Source organism: Daphnia carinata, chromosome 3, assembly GCF_022539665.2.
Source record: "Daphnia carinata strain CSIRO-1 chromosome 3, CSIRO_AGI_Dcar_HiC_V3, whole genome shotgun sequence".
NCBI classification, from domain to species: domain Eukaryota; kingdom Metazoa; phylum Arthropoda; class Branchiopoda; order Diplostraca; family Daphniidae; genus Daphnia; species Daphnia carinata.
The window spans coordinates 3855895-3874289 of NC_081333.1; the positions used below are offsets into that span (position 1 = coordinate 3855895).

General features: G+C 40.4%; 7 protein-coding genes across 10 annotated transcripts; 5 read left to right on the top strand and 2 right to left on the bottom strand.

Moving 5' to 3' along the window:
• Window positions 1-322: 322 nt before the first annotated feature.
• On the bottom strand, window positions 323-3402 carry LOC130693512 (cationic amino acid transporter 2-like). 2 transcript variants are annotated; one of them, XM_057516670.2, is made up of 8 exons: window positions 3210-3402; window positions 2837-3145; window positions 2569-2743; window positions 2223-2506; window positions 2028-2156; window positions 1752-1936; window positions 757-1688; window positions 323-675 (listed from the first exon to the last, which is right to left on the bottom strand). In XM_057516670.2, exons 4-8 carry the CDS (start codon window positions 2430-2432, stop codon window positions 458-460), a joined length of 1674 nt encoding a protein of 557 aa, XP_057372653.1. In that variant the 5' UTR covers window positions 2433-2506; window positions 2569-2743; window positions 2837-3145; window positions 3210-3402; the 3' UTR covers window positions 323-457. The 2 variants fall into 2 exon arrangements, with proteins under 2 accessions (XP_057372653.1, XP_059350531.1); XM_059494548.1 differs by lacking the exons at window positions 2837-3145; window positions 3210-3402 and having other exon boundaries at window positions 2569-2825.
• A 91-nt stretch (window positions 3403-3493) lies between these two features.
• On the top strand, window positions 3494-4872 carry LOC130693537 (probable serine hydrolase). The gene is made up of 4 exons (XM_057516703.2): window positions 3494-3718; window positions 3835-3966; window positions 4033-4153; window positions 4221-4872. Exons 1-4 carry the CDS (start codon window positions 3652-3654, stop codon window positions 4825-4827), a joined length of 927 nt encoding a protein of 308 aa, XP_057372686.1. The 5' UTR covers window positions 3494-3651; the 3' UTR covers window positions 4828-4872.
• A 510-nt stretch (window positions 4873-5382) lies between these two features.
• Window positions 5383-6713, top strand: LOC130693534 (serine hydrolase-like protein). The gene is made up of 4 exons (XM_057516700.2): window positions 5383-5506; window positions 5620-5751; window positions 5832-5952; window positions 6014-6713. The coding sequence occupies exons 1-4, from the start codon at window positions 5434-5436 to the stop codon at window positions 6648-6650; spliced, it is 963 nt and encodes a 320-aa protein (XP_057372683.1). The 5' UTR covers window positions 5383-5433; the 3' UTR covers window positions 6651-6713.
• A 194-nt stretch (window positions 6714-6907) lies between these two features.
• On the top strand, window positions 6908-9470 carry LOC130693535 (probable serine hydrolase). Its single transcript, XM_057516701.2, has 5 exons — window positions 6908-7188; window positions 7261-7392; window positions 7454-7574; window positions 7635-9079; window positions 9137-9470. The coding sequence occupies exons 1-4, from the start codon at window positions 7083-7085 to the stop codon at window positions 8233-8235; spliced, it is 960 nt and encodes a 319-aa protein (XP_057372684.1). The 5' UTR covers window positions 6908-7082; the 3' UTR covers window positions 8236-9079; window positions 9137-9470.
• On the bottom strand, window positions 8353-18270 carry LOC130693517 (uncharacterized). The gene is made up of 11 exons (XM_057516677.1): window positions 18129-18270; window positions 10618-10693; window positions 10326-10530; window positions 9937-10223; window positions 9707-9868; window positions 9497-9638; window positions 9090-9321; window positions 8945-9023; window positions 8744-8877; window positions 8607-8682; window positions 8353-8534 (listed from the first exon to the last, which is right to left on the bottom strand). Exons 2-11 carry the CDS (start codon window positions 10691-10693, stop codon window positions 8353-8355), a joined length of 1575 nt encoding a protein of 524 aa, XP_057372660.1. The 5' UTR covers window positions 18129-18270.
• On the top strand, window positions 10901-12430 carry LOC130693559 (uncharacterized). The gene is made up of 4 exons (XM_057516730.2): window positions 10901-11038; window positions 11818-11981; window positions 12075-12207; window positions 12303-12430. Exons 1-4 carry the CDS (start codon window positions 11002-11004, stop codon window positions 12356-12358), a joined length of 390 nt encoding a protein of 129 aa, XP_057372713.1. The 5' UTR covers window positions 10901-11001; the 3' UTR covers window positions 12359-12430.
• LOC130693506 (neprilysin-2-like) lies at window positions 12374-17301 on the top strand. 3 transcript variants are annotated; one of them, XM_057516660.2, is made up of 14 exons: window positions 12374-12509; window positions 12598-12773; window positions 13737-13885; window positions 13961-14110; window positions 14174-14631; window positions 14701-14877; window positions 14952-15169; window positions 15234-15392; window positions 15524-15547; window positions 15658-15898; window positions 15963-16131; window positions 16207-16325; window positions 16400-16531; window positions 16603-17301. In XM_057516660.2, exons 2-14 carry the CDS (start codon window positions 12688-12690, stop codon window positions 16966-16968), a joined length of 2448 nt encoding a protein of 815 aa, XP_057372643.1. In that variant the 5' UTR covers window positions 12374-12509; window positions 12598-12687; the 3' UTR covers window positions 16969-17301. The 3 variants fall into 3 exon arrangements, with proteins under 3 accessions (XP_057372643.1, XP_057372644.1, XP_057372645.1); XM_057516661.2 differs by having other exon boundaries at window positions 13740-13885; XM_057516662.2 differs by lacking the exon at window positions 15524-15547.
• Window positions 18271-18395: the final 125 nt, after the last annotated feature.

Genomic DNA, 18395 nt, shown 5'->3' on the forward strand with positions numbered 1-18395 from the left:
TATTTCCCATTTCTCGGGTTAGTCAAAAACAACGCGAAACAGAGGCAAATCATTTCTTTTTTAAAACATTGATCTATCCATTTTTATTTTTACATCGATCTCCGTCATTGCGCGTCACACACGCAGGAATGTTTTGAATCTTTTTAAATTTCCGCCAGTGTCCTCTTTCTTTGTTTTAATCTTTGTGTCCCTAAATGTTGAATATTTCCTCGTGAATTGATGGATTCACAGAATGGCGCCACAAACCCAAAATTATTCGCGAGTAGTTGGGGGGGGGGGCAGGATTCCATTTCAGTGTTTTTAATTATTTTATTTGAATATATTTACAGTGTTTGATTTCTCATATATATTTCAAATACAATCTACATGTTGCAGCAAATTTCCTTCCGGTAGAAGAAGAAAAGAAAAAAAAAAACAACAGGAAATAAGCGGATCATCTTTTGAAGTTTCTCATTAATTAAATTTTGTAATAGGGTTGAGGATAGACGGCGATGCTGCTCGACGTCACATTGAGATTGATCATCGTTTCAGGTAGAATCCGTAATTTGTGTGCTGGATTATTCTTTTTTCGACTTGACAAGTCACCAGGTTTGCCACCGCCGTCGCTGCTGGAATCTTGCAACTTGAAATTGAGACGACTGGTTCGATAGCTGTAACCGAAATAAGTCGTGATTCCTAGTCAAGGAAGAAGCATCCCAAGAGTTAAGCAGTAATCGGATAAAAGTAAGTCAAGAAAAAGCACGTCGTCGAGAGTACCTGAAAGTATCCACACTAATGAAACAATCCACGCTAGTGCGGGTAATTGAAATAACATGATGCTGTGAAACAGGGTGGATCCGATCGGAATCCATGGAACGCAAGGCACCTTGAGCGTTGGATTGCTACTTGTCAGTCTTTGCGGATGGGTCCAGATGATGAACAGCAAGACGTTGTAGATGACGAACGAGGAGGCAGTGATGGACACGGAGAACCAGTTGAGATCGCTTAATATCCATCGCATTGCTACCGACATGACGACAATAGTGATGGACACGGCCAAAAGTAAGTACGGAACTCTGACGGATGTCCTGCTTCCTCCGACTTCTGACCTTTCGGGAGTATTGGATACTTCGGAACCGTTCCATTCCATCACAGTAGCGACGTACATTTGAGTTTTGTAATCATCGACAGCAGCATCGATATCAGTTTCATCCGAATCGGATTCCTCGGCTCGTGATTGCTCCACCGGACTTGGATCGACGACGTCGTAGCCTCCTCGACGCAGTAAATGACGTTTCTTGGACGTACCGTTTTTATAGCCTTGCAATGCTGCCAAATGACGTGACGTCGAGTAACTGCAGTACCGTCTGAATGTGACCACCACGCCCAGAATGGAATCGAGTCCAAGGTGAACGAAGGCAAGGATGAAGACGAGGTTCAACGTCGAGATGGTCATCTGCAGCCCAATGGATATGACGCAATGAACAATCAATGGCCATTTCGCGTTGGTGGCCAGCTGTTTCCAAATCAATCCATCCGAAGACATTTTATTGATTTGACGTTTGGAATCTTGAATCCCCTCGACTAGCGATAAAGAGCCGACTAGTATACAACAGCATGAGAAGATGGCGGTTGACCAATGAGGACCCGTTGCCAACGACATTAAAACCTCCAACAAAGGCGAGCCGCTCTTGATGTGGTTTAAAATGCTGATTTAAAAAAAAAATATGAATAATTCCAAATTCAGTGGATTAACAATGAATGTGTGATACTTTGGAGGTAGGAAGCAGTGAAGTATAGACATGATGACGAAGATGAACAGCGTGGAACAATATTGAATTCCCAAAAAAGCCGACATCAATGATGATTTCGACAGGATGTGAGTTTCCTTGTTTTCGGGCTTAAACGTCATACTTAATAATCCAGCAGCTATTAGTAATTCTTCTGTTGAAGATTCCTGTATGCATTTCAAGAGGTTAGTATGAATATTGTTTCTGATTCATTCAGGGGCATGTTAAGGGCCATAATCAGCCAGCAATAAAACTTGCATCGGTCGATGGTGGATGATGATGCTGTGTGTCTATCTCTGGAACAGTGAAACTTGCAATCTGGGACATGAAGAGCAAAATGGCCATCACAATGAATAGCTTGATGGCTACAGCAAATGGTGCAGTCATCTGTTGTTTAATTCATTAGTAAGCCCTCAAAATGTATACATGTTCTCATTTAAATTTGTTGTTTACCTTTAGGCCGAGAAGGACAAACAAGGAGACAATCAGTTGGGCTATTATTCCAAAGGAATCTTCGTTGACGAAATAGAAATTATGTTGGAGCAAATGCTTGCCAAACACAAGGACTAGAACAGATCCGATTCCACGGGCCACCAGAGCAGCTACAGCTGCTCTACTCAACACCTGAGTCCAGCCATACAAATGGGCAGCGAATTCGCCCATAATCTGATAAGTGCAAATGTATGGGCAGGCTGAGGTATTACGACGGCAGGTCAGAAACTCATATCGACATAGTTCTGGCAATGTCAACGCGTTTGGTTATACAACAGTCCCGTAACTTGTTTTGTTGTGTAAATACCTGAAAGTAGTGAAGCGATAGAAGCGACAAATACAGCTGCCAAAAGAGTGGATGGAGCAAGCAGAGCTGAGTATGAAAACACGACGAAATATCCTACGACTAAAGATGGATTGCCCGTCTGCAGCACAGCGTTAATAAGTGTTCGTGAGTATGGAATTGATGCTGGATTCGGTCGCTGTAAATAATTGACGTCCAACGGTCGTTTTCGAAGCAAACGCGAAAGTTTCACTTTGAAAATCATTTTTGTTAGGTGTGAATTCTTTTTAACCTATCATCGAGGGATCCCTGGTAATACTGACTGCTTTTCTATGCATTGAGCGTAGAAAACGAAAGTATCGTAACAGGATTTGTTGACTTTTACGTCAGGGACGGAAGCCGTACAACGAAAGACCTAAAGATTAACTGATCTTTAGTTCTACTTGAATCAAATCTGAATAATGTATTTAAGATATTCCTGTTCTATCACACTGTATATCTTGGGTTTCTTCGTTCGGTCAATAATGGTTACGAACCAAGAGATTGTAGCCGCCATTTGTTGCCCTATCGTTATCGGCAAAGAAATGTGAACCCATATTGCCTATCCATAAAATTTTCATTTAAATAAGAAATTGATCACATGTTTTAACTTTTTCGCGAATCACCATTATTCTAAGCAAGAAGAAGACCTTATTCTTCCACGGGAGGTATTATGAGCTTAATCACGGAGTGGCTTCCTTACCACTGTGAAACGATTGAAAAAAGTTTATCACGTTCCCGCAAAAGTGAAATTGCCCTCCATTTATTAGTCGTCTGCTAGGCCAGTTTGTCACGCGACAAGATGAAAACGAAGCGGTTTTTTCATCTGTAGAAATGGCTGATTTCGATCAGGGGCCATAGGAACAAGAATACTAGCTGCTGCGTTTCTTCGTCTTTTTTTTTTTTTTTTATATTCAATGAGTGTATATTTCACCAACATTTTCCCCCAGACTGACAGGAGATATGACAGTCATGGTGCGATAATGATAGCTGAAACTATCATCTAAAGCCAAACAGTACATCTCGTCGTCATCACCTAAACTGAACGTTAGATTACTGATTGGTTCAATGGCTGAAGAAAGGCTCACATTTACAGAGGAATTGCACATTCCAACACCTTGGGGATATCTTGCAGGTAATTGTGAAATAACTTTCTTGAGCGTTAAGATTGTTTAAAAAAAGAATACATTGTTTGTTGCTAATGAAACCTCTAGATTAAATTATCAATTATTTGTATCTGCAAAAACAAAGCTAAGGTATGGGGCCCCGACAATGGCGTTCCAGTCTTGGCTCTTCATGGATGGCAAGATAATGCTGGATCTTTTGACACACTTGCTCCTCTGTTGCCTGCCAATATACGGCTGGTGTGCCTAGAGTTCTGTGGTAGGTACAAAAAAGTACTAATGTGCTTAAAAATTCTTGTCTTGATTGTTTATGTCAACACTACAGGGCATGGTCTCTCATCACACTATCCAACAGGAATGTTCCTGAACTACTATGATCATGTTTACCATGTCAAATTGGTGATTGACTTCTTTAAGTGGAAAAAGGTGTCAATCTTGGCCCACAGGTTGGCTGAAATTAAAAAAATATTAAAAATCACTTACAGTTCAATCTTCATATATTCTATTTCATAGCATGGGGGCAATTACTGCCATCTTCTTTGTATCCATGTACCCAGAGTTAGTGGATAAGTTTATCAGCCTCGATGCAGTTAAACAACTTTCATCGTCTGCCGAATACTTACCAGCTCGTATGAAGAGTATTTTAAACCATTTCCAAGAAGTGTGTCAAAGACTTGAGCAAGGACCGCTATCGACTGTGTCATACGAGGAGGCTCGCGACAGAATCGTTAAAAATTACGGTGGATCAATTGACGAGAAAGATGCTGACGTCCTCCTTATTCGCGGCTTGCGTAAAGTTAAAGAGGATAGCGATGAATACGAGTTCACTCGCGATTTGCGTTCCACCATTCGTCCTTATATTTTCAATGACTTTACCACCGAACAGCTCAAAGCCGTGGCACGAGGTATCGTCTGTCCATTTTTGCTTATTAAAGCAAAAAACACCTCCGTGTTTGAACCAAAAGAACTGTACCGTGAGTTTTACGACCTTTACCGCGATGCGAGCGAAGATTTTCGTTACGTTGAAGTAGATGGTAAACATCATGTCCATCTATCTCACCCAGAGTTAGTTGCGCCCATCATTATTAATTTTCTATTTCCAACAAAATCTAAACTATGATTAGTGTTATAAATAAGGAAAACTGAAACGTAAAAAGGAACTAGTTTATTTAATACAGGTGATTGTATCTATTGCGCGTCTTTACAATTCAACTTTCGAGAAGTATTTATTTTCTTAAACTAAAAGAAAACTTTTCATTTTATGTATTATTTTTTATTGTTATTTTATTGCGATCATGCAAGCGTAAATTGTTGGATTTCACGTAGATTCTGGTTGTGAAGCAACTAGTAGTGTATTCACTCCAGTTGGGCAACTACATAAACAGAGACGTCTTCTTTTCAAAACCCTAAAAAATTTAACAAATGGAAAGGATTTTTGTTTCCTTTACAAACCAATGATACCGTTCGCGATTGCTATACTTCGTGGTAAAAATGTTTTAATTGAAATTTCCTTCAAGAATTTAAAAAATCCCTCTATTCCTAACTGGAAAATTGGCAATTATTTGGTTGTTCAGTTTGCAGCTCAGTCATTTTGAGATAAGCAGACGAATGTTGATCAAATGCTAATCTTTCATGATGAAACAACAAATGCAAGCAATAGCCTGAACTTAAAAAGCCATTTTTCTTATTAGTTTCTTTTAATTTCCATGCAGTGTGAAAAATAACAATGAAGTCAGTAAAGGTTAACCACCTTCAGTACAAAGATCTCCAAATACCTGTTCCATGGGGTTTTTTGGCAGGTAAAATAGTTCAACCTTGTTAACATTTTTCCTACTTACTTTTACTGTTCGATTCCTGTTTGTTTCAATCATTGCCCCTGTCGAACTATACTTAATGTATTCTGGTGATACAGCTAAGGTATGGGGACCTGATGATGGTCTACCTGTTTTGGCTCTCCATGGATGGCAGGATAATGCAGGATCCTTTGACACACTAGTTCATCTGCTGCCTGAGAATACATGTTTGGTGTGTCTTGAATTTTGTGGTAATCAACCAGTTTTTTTTTCTAAATATCTTTTTGCCAATATTTCCCTAATTTTTCCATTATTGTACTGTCTCATGTAGGTCATGGCTGTTCCTCGCATTACCATCCTGGAATGTTTTTGTCCCTGTATGACCATATCTATCATGTTAAATTGGTGATTGATTTTTTTCAATGGGAAAAAATTACCCTTATGGGCCACAGGTAATTTTGTATGATCTTTGGTTACAGACTGGCTTGTAACAGCTATATTTCTGATTTTCAGTATGGGAGGTCAAATAGCATTGTTCGTTGCCTCCATATTTCCCGACAAAATTCACAAACTAATCAGTTTGGATGCCATTAAACTTCGATCTTCTTTACCAGACAGTTTTACCAGTGATATGAAAGCAGTGATAAACGATTTTCAGAGTATTGTTAGAAAAATTGAAAATGTTTCGCGGAAACCTTCCGTCACGACATACAATCAGGCGCGTGAGAAACTGGTAAAAAATTATTCTGGATCTGTTGAAGCTGAACACACCGACATCCTTCTTGCCCGCAGTTTGCGAAAGACGGGCGAAGACGAGTATGTATATACTAGAGACCTGCGCACTGTTATCCGTCCTTTCCTTTTCAACGATTTTACAACCGAAAAGCTCAAAGAAATCGCCAAAGGAATCAAATGTCCTTTCTTGTTAATCAAAGCGAAATATTCGATTACTTCCGTATCTTCGGAACGAATTGAATTACATCAAGAATTCCTCGATATCTATCGCAATGCTAGTTCAGATTTCCATTTTGTTGAGGTTAATGGTACCCATCATGTCCATCTAACTCATCCTGAAATGGTCGCACCATACATTTGCAATTTCCTTCGTAAAAATGTAGAGCAATCAAAAGACGCACACCAAGATCCATAATAATTTTCCTAGGGAAAAAGGGTGGGAACGTTGTGGTTAATTGTCACCGGAAAAAAATACAAAACCACAAACCATTGTTTTTGAACATAGTTTTTAAAAAATTACTAATTTCTAATTTATTACTATAGTGTTAACTGTTTTTGCCTGATTACGCTTACGTAAATGTTCGTTTGTTATATCTGCCTGTTTATGTAAACCTGTAAAAGACAAAGTCTCAGTCCCATATCGATTCTTTTATCGATATGACGATTTTTCAGTTATTTTTTATGCCGTCTGTATTTTCCACCGACCAAACGTTAGTACGTAATCTATTTGATCTCTGAAAGCATCAATGTAAATAGGACCAAAGGGCAAAAAAAAATATGAGGAAGTGAATAGAGTATACATGTTGTGTTGAACGCAGTCTTTATCTTGGAACGAGTCAGTGAATGAATGAATGTTGTTGGAATGAAATCAATTACAGCTGCCCTAGTGAAAAGCCAACAGTTAGAATTCAAATGCGACGTACAAATTCCGGTTCCATGGGGACATATGTCAGGTATGGAATTTAAATGTGATATTTTTTTTAAAATGTGGTTGTCTAAGCTGTTATAATACCTTATGGTAATAGCAAAAGTCTGGGGACCTGACCATGGAATACCTGTTCTAGCGGTTCATGGACTGATGGACAATGCAGGATCATATGACACATTAGCTCCTCTTTTACCTGCAAACATACATCTTGTTTGCCTTGAACTTTGTGGTATTTTAATTTTTAAATTACTATCAATTGTACCAGTTAATAAAACAGCTACATGTTACAGGACATGGATACTCATCTTCATATCCGCCTGGAGTTGTCCTTCATTATTTTGACCATGCCTATCACGTTAAGCTTGTAGTCGATTACTTTAAATGGGATAAAGTGGTCTTACTTGGTCATAGGTAAATTGAACAAACATTTAGACTAACATCATATATTGCAATGAGTTTTGTTTTGTTTAGCATTGGAGCCATCACACTTTTTCTGTTTGCATCCCTATTTCCCGAAAATGTCAGTAGGATGATCAGCTTGGATTTAGTCAAACCGTTCTCAGTATCTGTGAAAAAACTTCCTGTTATCATGAGAGGCATCATAACACAAATGCAAGGATTTTCAGAAGTTGGACCGCCACTAACAGTACAATATAAAGAGGCGCGTCAAAGCATCGTCGATAATTACAAGGGGTCAGTTGACGAGAAGGCTGCCGACATTCTTTTAGTTCGTAGCTTGAAAAAGAAGGCTGATGCTGAAGATGCTTACGAATTGCCAAACGATTTACGCATACTAGTCCGAACACTCACTCTCTCCGAGGAACAAATCAAAGTGTTGGTTACAAACATCCGTTGCCCTTTACTCATCATTCGAGCTACTAACGGGCTAAAGAATTTTACCGAGGACGTCTTAAAAGAATATCTCAACATTTATAAATCATCCAGCGCTGATTTCCGAATTGTCAATGTAGCCGGAAGTCATCATGTTCACCTTACCCATCCTGAGCGAGTTGCTCCCCATATCCGTGAATTTCTACTACCTCTTACAAGTCTTCGTACTAGCAAACTCTAATAACGGGTCAGAGATGTTTTAGATCACTCAGTGTATTTTTTTTTACAGTAGAATATCTTTTTGAAATGGTATAACACGATGGAAAATTTTTTGGAAAATGTAGCATTAAATGTGGGACTAGCGGATAAGGTTGGCTGAATCCAATTGACTACGTGCGGTTTGGAACCCCGCCTTGTGCGAGTTTGAATGATGGGCGGTTTCGTTCCAGTGCCATAAACACAAAAGCTCATCGACTCCCATTGTTACCAATTGACTGCTGTTGACGGATGCGGCCATGCTGACAATACCTTCTTCATGCTCTAAAATGCAAACAAGCCAAATGAAAATCGAAGCTGATGATAAACGTATCAAAGTAGATCAAATTTTCCTACGGCCTAGTTCCAGTATAGGATTTAGTTTATCAGAATTGAATTTCCACAGCTGAACTGAGCTTTCTTTTCCGTGCATCTATTTTTTAAAAAGAAAAAGGTCATTCAATTTTTGTTAAACTTAATTTGCCGTGTAGTACCGCGTGGCTCTCCGTCGCATCTTGAAGACTGGAATGGTGTGACGAAGCAACCTGTTTCAGCTGTGCGTTGAAATGGATACCCGAAATTTCCGAAGCACATTCAAAGTCGCCCACTAGCATTCCTGTGGCCGTGTCTTCCACAATTCAATTTAATAGTTTTTCATCTGTCTGATAGTTTAAACCTGTTAGTGTGTAACTTACTTTGAATGCAGATGCTAGGTCGAGGAAAACTGGAACCGCAAAACAGAATGCTTGGTTTCCAAGAACACCAATTCACAACCTGCGTTTTATAGTCGAAGCAAGATTAGATTAGCTGAACCAACGGAGAAAAAAAAGGTGAGTTTACTTGGACAGGATTTTTGTCCTGCGTTTTAAAGATCATCATTTCTTTAGATGGACGACGGACATCCCATAAACAGGTGAATCCAGATTCGCAGCCCCCAGCAAATAGGTGGCCGTTGGTAGACCAGGAGAGGCAATTGACACTCGAACGCGATTTTAGGGATAAAATGGGTTCAGGGGACTCTCCACCAGTTTGGCGGAGGTCATAAATCCGAACGCCGTGTCCTACGGTGCCGCTGTTAGAAGAAGAAAATAAAGCACGCCAAAAAAGGAAACCGCTGCCTTGTTCAGATTCGTCAGAATTGCACACAGCGACCTAGATCTACTCTTTCTGTTTTGTTTTATGACCCACTTAGAAACGTGAAATAAAAAAGTACAGTTTAAAGGGCAAATAGTAGGGAAGCATATTACCAGGTGAGTAGGTGTTCTTGTTCGAGAGCAATTGATCGAAGTGTTTGTTTAGCCGTCAGGTACCACTTATTTCGACAAAAGAGACTGCGAACATCGTAGATTTGAATTTCGCCGCTCATTTTACCACAAATGACCGCGTCACCTGAAACCACGAATCAAATATTGAGCAATTTCATCATTATGAAACAGAAAACAAACAAAAAATCTAACCACTGTTATCCCAGATAACATGACAGAATGGGTTTTCCGGATCATGGGTATTGTTGCGAATCTCGGACACGTTACAGTCCTCGTTAATTTTACATACGTAAACGCCCGTTTCTAAGGCCACAACCAAATTTGCCGATGGCGCCCAATGTGCGCTTTGGAAACCTGTTTTAGACAACAAGCAAATTTATTAGTGCTATCAGTATTCTCCAAACGAAGTTTGCAGGATTTACCACATTCGAGAAAAGTCCCTGGGGCAGCCATAACTCGATCAGGTTTCGTGGGGATTTTAAATTTCGATTTGGCATGAACGTTCGTGCCATAAGCTAAAGAGGCCGTAACAAGACTTAGTGGTTTCGCTTTCGTAGTTTTATTTCCGAAATTCAGAATTCGCGTGACTTGACGACAGCTGTCTTGTTGCTCAGTATCATTTTCACCTACACCGCCAGGACGATGAGACATTGGCGACAAAAGATGTTGGGCCAATTGCATATCCGTTTGGGAACGACATGGAATTAATCTGCGTCATACAACGAAGCAGAAAAGAGTGATCACCGACCTTGCGTTTGGATTTTCCTTATCATGACGTCAATAAAAAAATAACCAACGTAGCAACACATACCTGTCTTGAATGTTGCGAGGAGATGAAGGACTTGTATTTCGATTATGCTGTTGAGCAAACACAAACGACGGCAACTGAAGTTTATTTCTGTCGACCGAAGCACTTTGAATTTTCCGACTCGAGTGGGGTAAAACATACGAGGGTGAATGACTAGTTCGCAATGTCGGTGTTAAAAATGCCTTCCCTTGCTGCTTTTGTTGAATGCCTGACAGGAATCATATCATTACGATCGTGACACGCATTCGGAAAAACTAACGAATGAACAGAGCAAAATTAAACAAAGAAATGGTACCTTTTTGAGAGGCACTAGATATAACTGGTACGTTGAGATTTTGTTGGCTGGCGGAAGTCAAACACGTGGTGGACATCTCGAACGGAAGGAATAAAAATGATTGACAGGGAAGAGTAACAATAATGACAATGACCACAATGAAAATCGATAATAATAAATCGATTTGACCACTAGCGTTCTTTTTTTAGTCAAAGGCGGGAAAAATTATGAGTTGGGGATGGGTAAATAAATAGGGTATGGGGTCACACCACAGAGAATCACTCAATCTGTGAAGCGCCACGAAACAGTTTCATTCGGCCCTGGAGGCAGACAAGGCTGATAGAAAGATGGCCCCTAGCCGTGATCTTTCTGCCACGCGATATTCGATAGTGGATTCGTGGCAAAATGTTGTTTCCCGATTTGACGTTCTGGAATCTAGCGGGTAATTATATAACATTTGGAAACTATTTCGAAAGCTAACAGTATCGGGTTGGGTTAATCGAGTAAACCTTGAAAGTAAGCTCCGTACAAAAGTTTTGAATGTTTTTATCGAAAGAAAATCAATGCTCTCGAAGTCGATCTACCGTTACCACAACCAGTTTGTTATATTGTGCATGTGCCTCTTGTCCCATACAGGTCCCATGGTGCAGGAAGTGTGTGTGTGTGTAAATTTCTGTACTTCTGTGGTCTTTTTTCCTTTGTTGTACCATTTTGCAGTAGACAAAAGTTCACGCTCGGTTTGTCCTCCCACTAGAGAGCTCCCAAAACATATTGTCAAACTGCTGCACAGCGTTTTCTATTCAGAAACTTAATGGCAGTGAGAATCACGATAATGTTGACGGAAACTCGCTTGGTTGAGTGATAATCATCATCCAAGCAGATGAAATGGCGTGGATACATTATGTTTACCTTTGGAAATTCTCTAGCTGTCCTGAATTCGTTGTTGCTCTGTGACTTGAGGGGAACGAAATGGGGTCATGCATGTCTAAATAATCTTAGTAAACTATCCCCAAAACTTTCATCTTCTCATGAATGTTTTTTTTTTCATTCCCCTTTGTAAAGATTTTATCATAAAAAAACCCAACACGTTGGGCAAACTTGAGAATTACGAAACGTTAGCAAAAATGTTAGTAAAATTTTAAGTAGCGTTGGGCGTGGTGTCCTTTCAATATGTCAAATTTTTTATTTTGTTGATTGTCATTAAGAAAAACGTATGTTTAGGCCATAGCATGCAATATTTGCCCTTCAGCGGTTTATGGCATGTACTAGCACCTGTGTTGACGTTTATGGAAAAGCTGTTGCACGTACTGAGGCGTGACAGACGCACTTTTATTATGTTTTCTCTTTTTGCATCGAGGGGGAAGTACCTTTTCACTTTACAGGAGGTATAGTTCATATAATGTTACCTAATCATACTTTTATTTCATTTTCAATAGACCGAAGAAGAAATGAAATAGCTTTCTTTATCTTTTACTTAGGACGACGGCGGAGAAAGTTTGAGAGAAATCATCCTTTCGTTTCACTTATCGGTTTTAAAAGTGCCGGAACTGATGCGACCCGATGGAAAATCCACATACTTGAGCAAGTTTTTTCTACTCATTAAAAACCACGGTAAATTATCATTACGTGTAGAGAACTCTCTTCCATAGATGCTTTGGCTAATAGACAAAAAAAAAGTTTCTAACCGAGAAATTTGTTTTATTTAGACTTTATGTTGCCTGAAGCCGTCTTCATTGTCCGGCATGTTTATAACGTGCATTGAAGCCAACACTACCACCAACCCCCTGCTTAGCCCATCCCATCACTGTAGTGGTTGTTCGAGGAAGGGTATTAGTTGCTAGCCCGACTTCATAGCTGGGCTCAGAGCTCGCCGAGCTGCCGACCTCGCCGCACCTGCTTTTTCATTTCACGAAGTACATTTTTTTTCCCCTTAAGTTTGCACACATTAAAAGTTTCTTTGCTTTGTTACTAACGATTTCCTTGTTATTTTCCTTTTTTCAGATATTACAAAAGTGGAAAGCGGGATAATTAAACGGAAACATTTTACTTGTTTCGATCTGGGATTTTGCCGTTTGTGTGTTGCATCTTGATATGACCATTAGTACACGGCCGACAAGCATCCTGGAACACGATAGTCAAATGTCTTTGGCTAGCCAACCCAACGCGCGAGATTACGGGTAAGTTTCAATGTTTTTTTTTTTTTTTTGTTTTCTTTAAATTTTTGGTGACGTGAATCAAAAAGCTTTGCGGTGAAGGTCAAGCACATTGCCTTTAAATGACCCGAGCGTCGCATCAGATGGCCCTGTACTATATTTCGTTATTTACAAGTTACTTCACCAATGTCTCCAAGAAACCGAGTCAAAGTCAGTGGGTGTATGCGCATTTTTTTGAAATTGAAACAGGAAATCTTGATTTGATGATGAGAGTTTTTCTATTATAACTCTTTCACGGGATCCGTTTGCTCGCGTGTAGACTGTATGGGGCTGGCTATAAAAAGCCCTCGGGGCTTTTTTTTTTATAGTAGAACGTAAAACTTGGTGATCGCCCATTTCCTGCGTCGTGAATTGATTGGCCCCCCTAAAGTCAAACTTTTTTGACAAGTTTAAAGATTGAAAACCAACAAATTAATTCGAGCATTATAATACGATACCACGTTTTAACGACGTGACTTAATAGTATAGGTTGTTAAAATTTCTACGTGAATTTCGTTGGGTGCTAGTACACGGTCAGGGCGTCGTTCTTTCTAAAGCTAGAGTGCGTGCGACTCAAGCGGAAACAAAAGAAACAGGGAAAAGTATTTTTATTCATTTTTTTGCGTGACTATTCAAAAAGGAAATAAAGAAACAAAAAGGTGACAGGGTGTATGTTATTGCATTGTCAGTGTGTGACCTCGACAAAGCGGAAAATCCCAGATAGAGAAAAAAAATGTGCGTAAATGCACAATTGTGTAAAATTATTCCCGAATAAGATTGGGATTCAATTCCAAGGTGAATCGTATTACACCCAGAAGCAAGAGGCCCCTTTTTCTCACATCCGACATCTTGGTGATGAAAATGAGGAAGTTGCCAAAAAAGAAAATGGATCGCCCCAAACAATTCAATTGTGCCCTCGACGTAATTTGTTTTTCTCTGAAATGCAAGTAGTAGAAATGGAACGTGGTGGGAACGCAGAACTCGACTGGAGCGCCGTCTGTCGCTTTGCGCAACAGTCGTCGTATTCGTTGCTGTTGGACTAGCCATTGCCATGGCTGCACTAATTTATCGAGGCCAGCAGAATAATCCATCGAAAGGTTGGCTTAATTGGTCATTAAAACCATCAAATTGGCGATGGAAACCATTTGTATAAACGTTTTTGTTTCTTACAGTTTTCGATAGTGAAACTCTTGCCATGGTTTCGCCCTCTGCCGCAGCCTTTACAGTAAGCAGTCACGAAGTACTCGATTTAGACAAGGTGACCCATCCCGAAGCCAAAAGCGCCCAGGATATTTGTGACACTCCCGGCTGCGTTTTAGCAGGTAAGCATGTCTAATTATTTTTAAAACACAAAATGTTTCATATATTTTTGTTTCTTCTTGAAGCGGCCGAGATTCTTAAAAATATGGACAAGTCGGTCAATCCTTGTGATGATTTCTATTCTTTCGCTTGCGGTGGTTTCGAAACGAGAAATGTTATCCCCGACGATCAGTCGAGTGTGACTACATTCAGTCTGATAGGTGATGAAGTGACGGAACAACTTCGAAACCTGATTGAAAGACCCATCAAAGAGGGCGATGCTGAACCCTTCAAATTGGTCAAGAAACTTTACCAATCGTGCTTGAATAAGACGCGCGCGGAAGAGGTGGGCCTGACCCCTCTCAAGGAGGTCCTTGACCAGTTCGGCGGTTGGCCCGTCGTTGTCGGAGACAGCTGGGATGACAGTACTTTTATCTGGTATGAAATGATTTACAAGTTCCGTCGCGTCGGCTATTCCATCGACTACTTTGTCGACTTTTCCGTCACAACTGACTTGAAGAACTCTACCTCTCGTACGATTGACGTAAGTAGATCCCATTTAAGTCGTCATGAATTGGTAAATCAAATGTTTTGTCTATGTTTCCTGATATAGCTGGATCAAGCTACGCTCGGTCTAAGTAGAGAATACCTTATTAAAGGTATGGAAGACAAGGACGTTAAAGCTTACCTTGATTACCAAGTCGGCTTAGCAACTCTTTTGGGAGCGGATAAAGAGCGCGCACTCAAGGAGCAGAGGGAAGCACTTGAATTTGAAATTAAGCTCGCCAACGTAAGTACACGATAAGTTCTAAATCTCTTTCTGGTCATTAATATTTATTTGGTTTTTTGGGCGGGGCTTTTCAGATCAATTTACCACGAGAAGAACGTCGTGATGCCAACAAACTTTACAATCCGATGACCATTAAAGAATTGAGCCAAAAAGTGCCCGAAATTCCGTGGTTGGTTTACATGAACACTATCCTGGCCCCGCATCATGTTCTAACGGAAAATGAACGTGTCATCGTTGATGTGCCTGATTACTTCCCTAAGCTAGTCGACTTGTTAGCCAAAACACCCAAGAGGTCTGACTTTAAAAATTCTTTAAATTTCATTTTTCTGATTTTATTTTTCTTTCTTTTTTTCTAGGACGTTGGCCAATTATTTGATGTGGCGAGTTTCATCCGCATCGGTTGGGTACCTGAATGAGGCGGCTAGAAATTTGCAGCTCAAGTATTCGGCTGTTTTGACTGGAACGACTGAACGCAAACCCCGTTGGGAAGAGTGCACTGACCTCGTGTCTGGCAGGTAAAATATTCTTCTCGCCATCACTGCCGACTAGCAAAAAAAAAAACACGGTTTATATTGAAAACTTGTATTTTTTTTTCTTTTGATTATTTTGCATATTCCCCATATACATTTGTGTTTGTCTGGCACAGAGCCAAAAAGTCAAAAGGCAGAATGTAAGATGACACACCCATTTCTATTCTAATCCGCCAGCTAGTCCATTTGCTATTTGAAAAGAAACCCAAAAAAAATTATAATAACAGGATTTTGGGTGTGTCTTTTTTAGTTTTGGCAATGCCGTCGGAGCCATGTACGTCCGGGAATATTTTGAAGAAGATGCCCGTCAATCGGCCAACGAGATGGTCAAAGATATCCGAAGCGTGTTTACTGAGATTATTGACGAACTCGAGTGGATGGACGACGAAACCCGAGTGCGTGCCAAGGGCAAATCAGCGTCAATGACTACGCACATTGCTTACCCCGACGAATTGCTCGACGACAAAAAATTGATTGATCTCTACCAAAATGTAAAAATTTCATTCAAATACTTTCTTTTTGGCTTTTTTTTAAATAATCATATTTTGAATTTAGCTGACTCTCGACGCGACAGACTATCTACGCAATGCCCTCAATCTCACAGTTTTTGGCACCAATTATGCGTTCAAGAAATTAAGGGAACCCGTTAACAAGACGGACTGGATTTCGCACGGTCGACCAGCTGTTGTCAACGCCTATTATTCTCCACTTGAGAATTCGATCCGTGAGTTTTCGTTTTTTTTAGCAAGGAAAGTTAAGTTCACGTGTTGCTACATTTCACCTTTCAATCGTCTCTCAGAATTCCCTGCTGGCATCCTTCAGGGTGCTTTCTTTGGTAAGAATCGTCCCGCCTACCTCAACTACGCTGCCATTGGCTGGGTCATTGGGCACGAAATCACCCACGGCTTCGACGATCAGGTAGTCCTAACAACTGGTTGCATTTTTTCTCCTTCTCATAATTCCCATATCACGAGTTGTTTTTGTTATTCTAGGGACGTCAATTCGGCCCCGATGGCAATTTGGCCGAATGGTGGGCACCACCAACAAAGAAAAACTATTTGGAGCGAGCCCAGTGCATTATTAGCCAATACGGCAACTATTCTTTCCCTGAACTCGGCTTGAACGTAAGCTCAAAATCATTCAAAAACATTGTTTTAAAAAAAACTTACAATTTTAATTCCATTTTAATTCATAGATCAATGGTATCAATACCCAAGGCGAAAATATTGCCGATAACGGTGGTATTAAAGAAGCCTACAGGGCCTACATTAAATACGCTACACGCTCTAGGTCCGGCTTTGAAAACTGGGACCAAGTTGAACAACGATTGCCCGGTTTGAGCGAATACAACGTACGGCAATTGTTCTGGCTTGGTGCGGCTAATGTTTGGTGTCAAAAATCACGACCGGAAAGCTTGAAACTGCGCATCCTTACTGGTGCTCATTCTCCATCACGTTTCCGCGTTCGTGGACCGTTCGCCAATATGCCCCAGTTCGCATCCGACTACAACTGTCCTCTTGGAAGTGCTATGAATCCAGTACAAAAATGCGCCGTTTGGTAAAGAAAAAATTTATATTTTTTTTTTTACTAATAACTTGTCATCATTTATTGTCCAAAAAAATCACGTAATCCACAACTTAATATTAAAAAAAAAAAAAAAAAAAAAGTAAAAAATCAAAAACATTTGAATTTGATCTGTTTTTGGAAATTGTAGTAGACCGTAATAGGCCAGCATTTTTTTTTCCTCCTAAATTTTGTTCATCTACAACTCCTCCCCTTCGCACACAAACACACAGCTGGACTGTTATTTTTTTTTTTTTCCTTTTTTTTTTAACGTTCACATGTCCCTAAAAATCCCTATAAGTAAATACACGTTTCGTCGTATTGCCCTAAAGCATCTTTTTGCTGTTTTGGAGACTTGACCTCGTCGTAGAGCACGGCTATCAGACAGAAAGTCAGAGAAAGAGAAACAAAAATATTCCCATCATGGAGCGTTCGTGCGTGTGCACACAGCATTATGTGAAAATAATATCTAGGTCAAGGGGGTTGCTTGCGGCATCGTCATCCCCATCTATACAAACGGCCTTATCCGCCAATGTTCGCGCAAGTGTCAGAGGATCGTGCACTATATCGAACGCACTTAAATGACGTGATAACGAATGTGGCATACGAACATCCGGCCATGCCCATGAGTATTAATTGTTTCAACCTTGTTACGAGTACGCCTACACTGATATAGGTATAGACATCCGCCAATGTCGGCATTTTAACTTTCACTTATGCTGCGCTGACCAGCAGATTAGAAAGGAAAACATGTCGCGTTTTGTAACAACATTCGTACTAACATTGTCGAACGGACTGTGAGAGTGAACGGACGCGGAAATGGAAGATCAAATCGAAAGGCAGCGAACTCACCTTCAGCGGAGGAAAATCTCTGCTGCAATCAAGGTAAATTATTCAGAGTGTTGGTTTGCTTTTTAATTGACGTAACTGAAAGCGAATTTTTCCCCGGATCCCAGCTGGAACGGATACAACGATTTGTTGGAGAAGAAGCAGTCAAAGTGGAAGTTATTGAGGAATTGGAACGGGAATACGACACGACTCAAAGGCAGTTAAAGGAATTGGAAATTAGTAACGAAGCTAGAAGAAGGCGTGAAATTCAAACTTTGCGCCGTTTCGGCGTGATGGATAGTGCGCTCTCCGGAATTCGTTACAGCTTACCTGATATCGAGATTAGCCGCATCCGAAACCACTCGTCTTTGGGCAATCATCATTCGGAAGAGGCTGCCAGTGGGGAAGAAGAAGTGGTGGATGAAGCCGACGAAGAGGAAGATCTTTACCGAAAGAAAAAAACCTGGAAAGCTTTGGGATGGTTGTCTGCGTCTCCTATTTTCTTTCGACCAAGAAGTAGAAGTGAAACAAGCAGTCGAAAGTATCGTGCAATGTCAGCCGGAGTAGTGCCCAATCCGTCATCCACAACGGTTCTAA

Excerpts from the sequence above, each read along its gene's own strand:
- LOC130693512 (XM_059494548.1), bottom strand. The coding sequence starts at position 2,809 with ATGATTTTCAAAGTGAAACTTTCGCGTTTGCTTCGAAAACGACCGTTG. Across the intron at positions 2,157-2,222 it reads TTGTCCTTCTCGGCCTAAAG|ATGACTGCACCATTTGCTGT; the intron begins GTAAACAACAAA and ends ATTAAACAACAG. Across the intron at positions 676-756 it reads ATTAGTGTGGATACTTTCAG|GAATCACGACTTATTTCGGT; the intron begins GTACTCTCGACG and ends TTCCTTGACTAG.
- LOC130693537 (XM_057516703.2), top strand. The coding sequence starts at position 3,652 with ATGGCTGAAGAAAGGCTCACATTTACAGAGGAATTGCACATTCCAACA. Across the intron at positions 3,967-4,032 it reads GGTGTGCCTAGAGTTCTGTG|GGCATGGTCTCTCATCACAC; the intron begins GTAGGTACAAAA and ends TCAACACTACAG. Across the intron at positions 4,154-4,220 it reads GTGTCAATCTTGGCCCACAG|CATGGGGGCAATTACTGCCA; the intron begins GTTGGCTGAAAT and ends TCTATTTCATAG.
- LOC130693534 (XM_057516700.2), top strand. The coding sequence starts at position 5,434 with ATGAAGTCAGTAAAGGTTAACCACCTTCAGTACAAAGATCTCCAAATA. Across the intron at positions 5,507-5,619 it reads TCCATGGGGTTTTTTGGCAG|CTAAGGTATGGGGACCTGAT; the intron begins GTAAAATAGTTC and ends CTGGTGATACAG. Across the intron at positions 5,752-5,831 it reads GGTGTGTCTTGAATTTTGTG|GTCATGGCTGTTCCTCGCAT; the intron begins GTAATCAACCAG and ends TGTCTCATGTAG.
- LOC130693535 (XM_057516701.2), top strand. The coding sequence starts at position 7,083 with ATGAATGTTGTTGGAATGAAATCAATTACAGCTGCCCTAGTGAAAAGC. Across the intron at positions 7,189-7,260 it reads TCCATGGGGACATATGTCAG|CAAAAGTCTGGGGACCTGAC; the intron begins GTATGGAATTTA and ends TTATGGTAATAG. Across the intron at positions 7,575-7,634 it reads GTGGTCTTACTTGGTCATAG|CATTGGAGCCATCACACTTT; the intron begins GTAAATTGAACA and ends TGTTTTGTTTAG.
- LOC130693517 (XM_057516677.1), bottom strand. The coding sequence starts at position 10,693 with ATGTCCACCACGTGTTTGACTTCCGCCAGCCAACAAAATCTCAACGTA. Across the intron at positions 9,869-9,936 it reads AGGGACTTTTCTCGAATGTG|GTTTCCAAAGCGCACATTGG; the intron begins GTAAATCCTGCA and ends TGTCTAAAACAG. Across the intron at positions 9,639-9,706 it reads TGTTATCTGGGATAACAGTG|GTGACGCGGTCATTTGTGGT; the intron begins GTTAGATTTTTT and ends TCGTGGTTTCAG.
- LOC130693559 (XM_057516730.2), top strand. The coding sequence starts at position 11,002 with ATGTTGTTTCCCGATTTGACGTTCTGGAATCTAGCGG. Across the intron at positions 11,039-11,817 it reads GACGTTCTGGAATCTAGCGG|GCCATAGCATGCAATATTTG; the intron begins GTAATTATATAA and ends ACGTATGTTTAG. Across the intron at positions 11,982-12,074 it reads ACCTTTTCACTTTACAGGAG|GACGACGGCGGAGAAAGTTT; the intron begins GTATAGTTCATA and ends TCTTTTACTTAG.
- LOC130693506 (XM_057516660.2), top strand. The coding sequence starts at position 12,688 with ATGACCATTAGTACACGGCCGACAAGCATCCTGGAACACGATAGTCAA. Across the intron at positions 16,326-16,399 it reads CCCACGGCTTCGACGATCAG|GGACGTCAATTCGGCCCCGA; the intron begins GTAGTCCTAACA and ends TTGTTATTCTAG. Across the intron at positions 16,532-16,602 it reads TCCCTGAACTCGGCTTGAAC|ATCAATGGTATCAATACCCA; the intron begins GTAAGCTCAAAA and ends TTTAATTCATAG.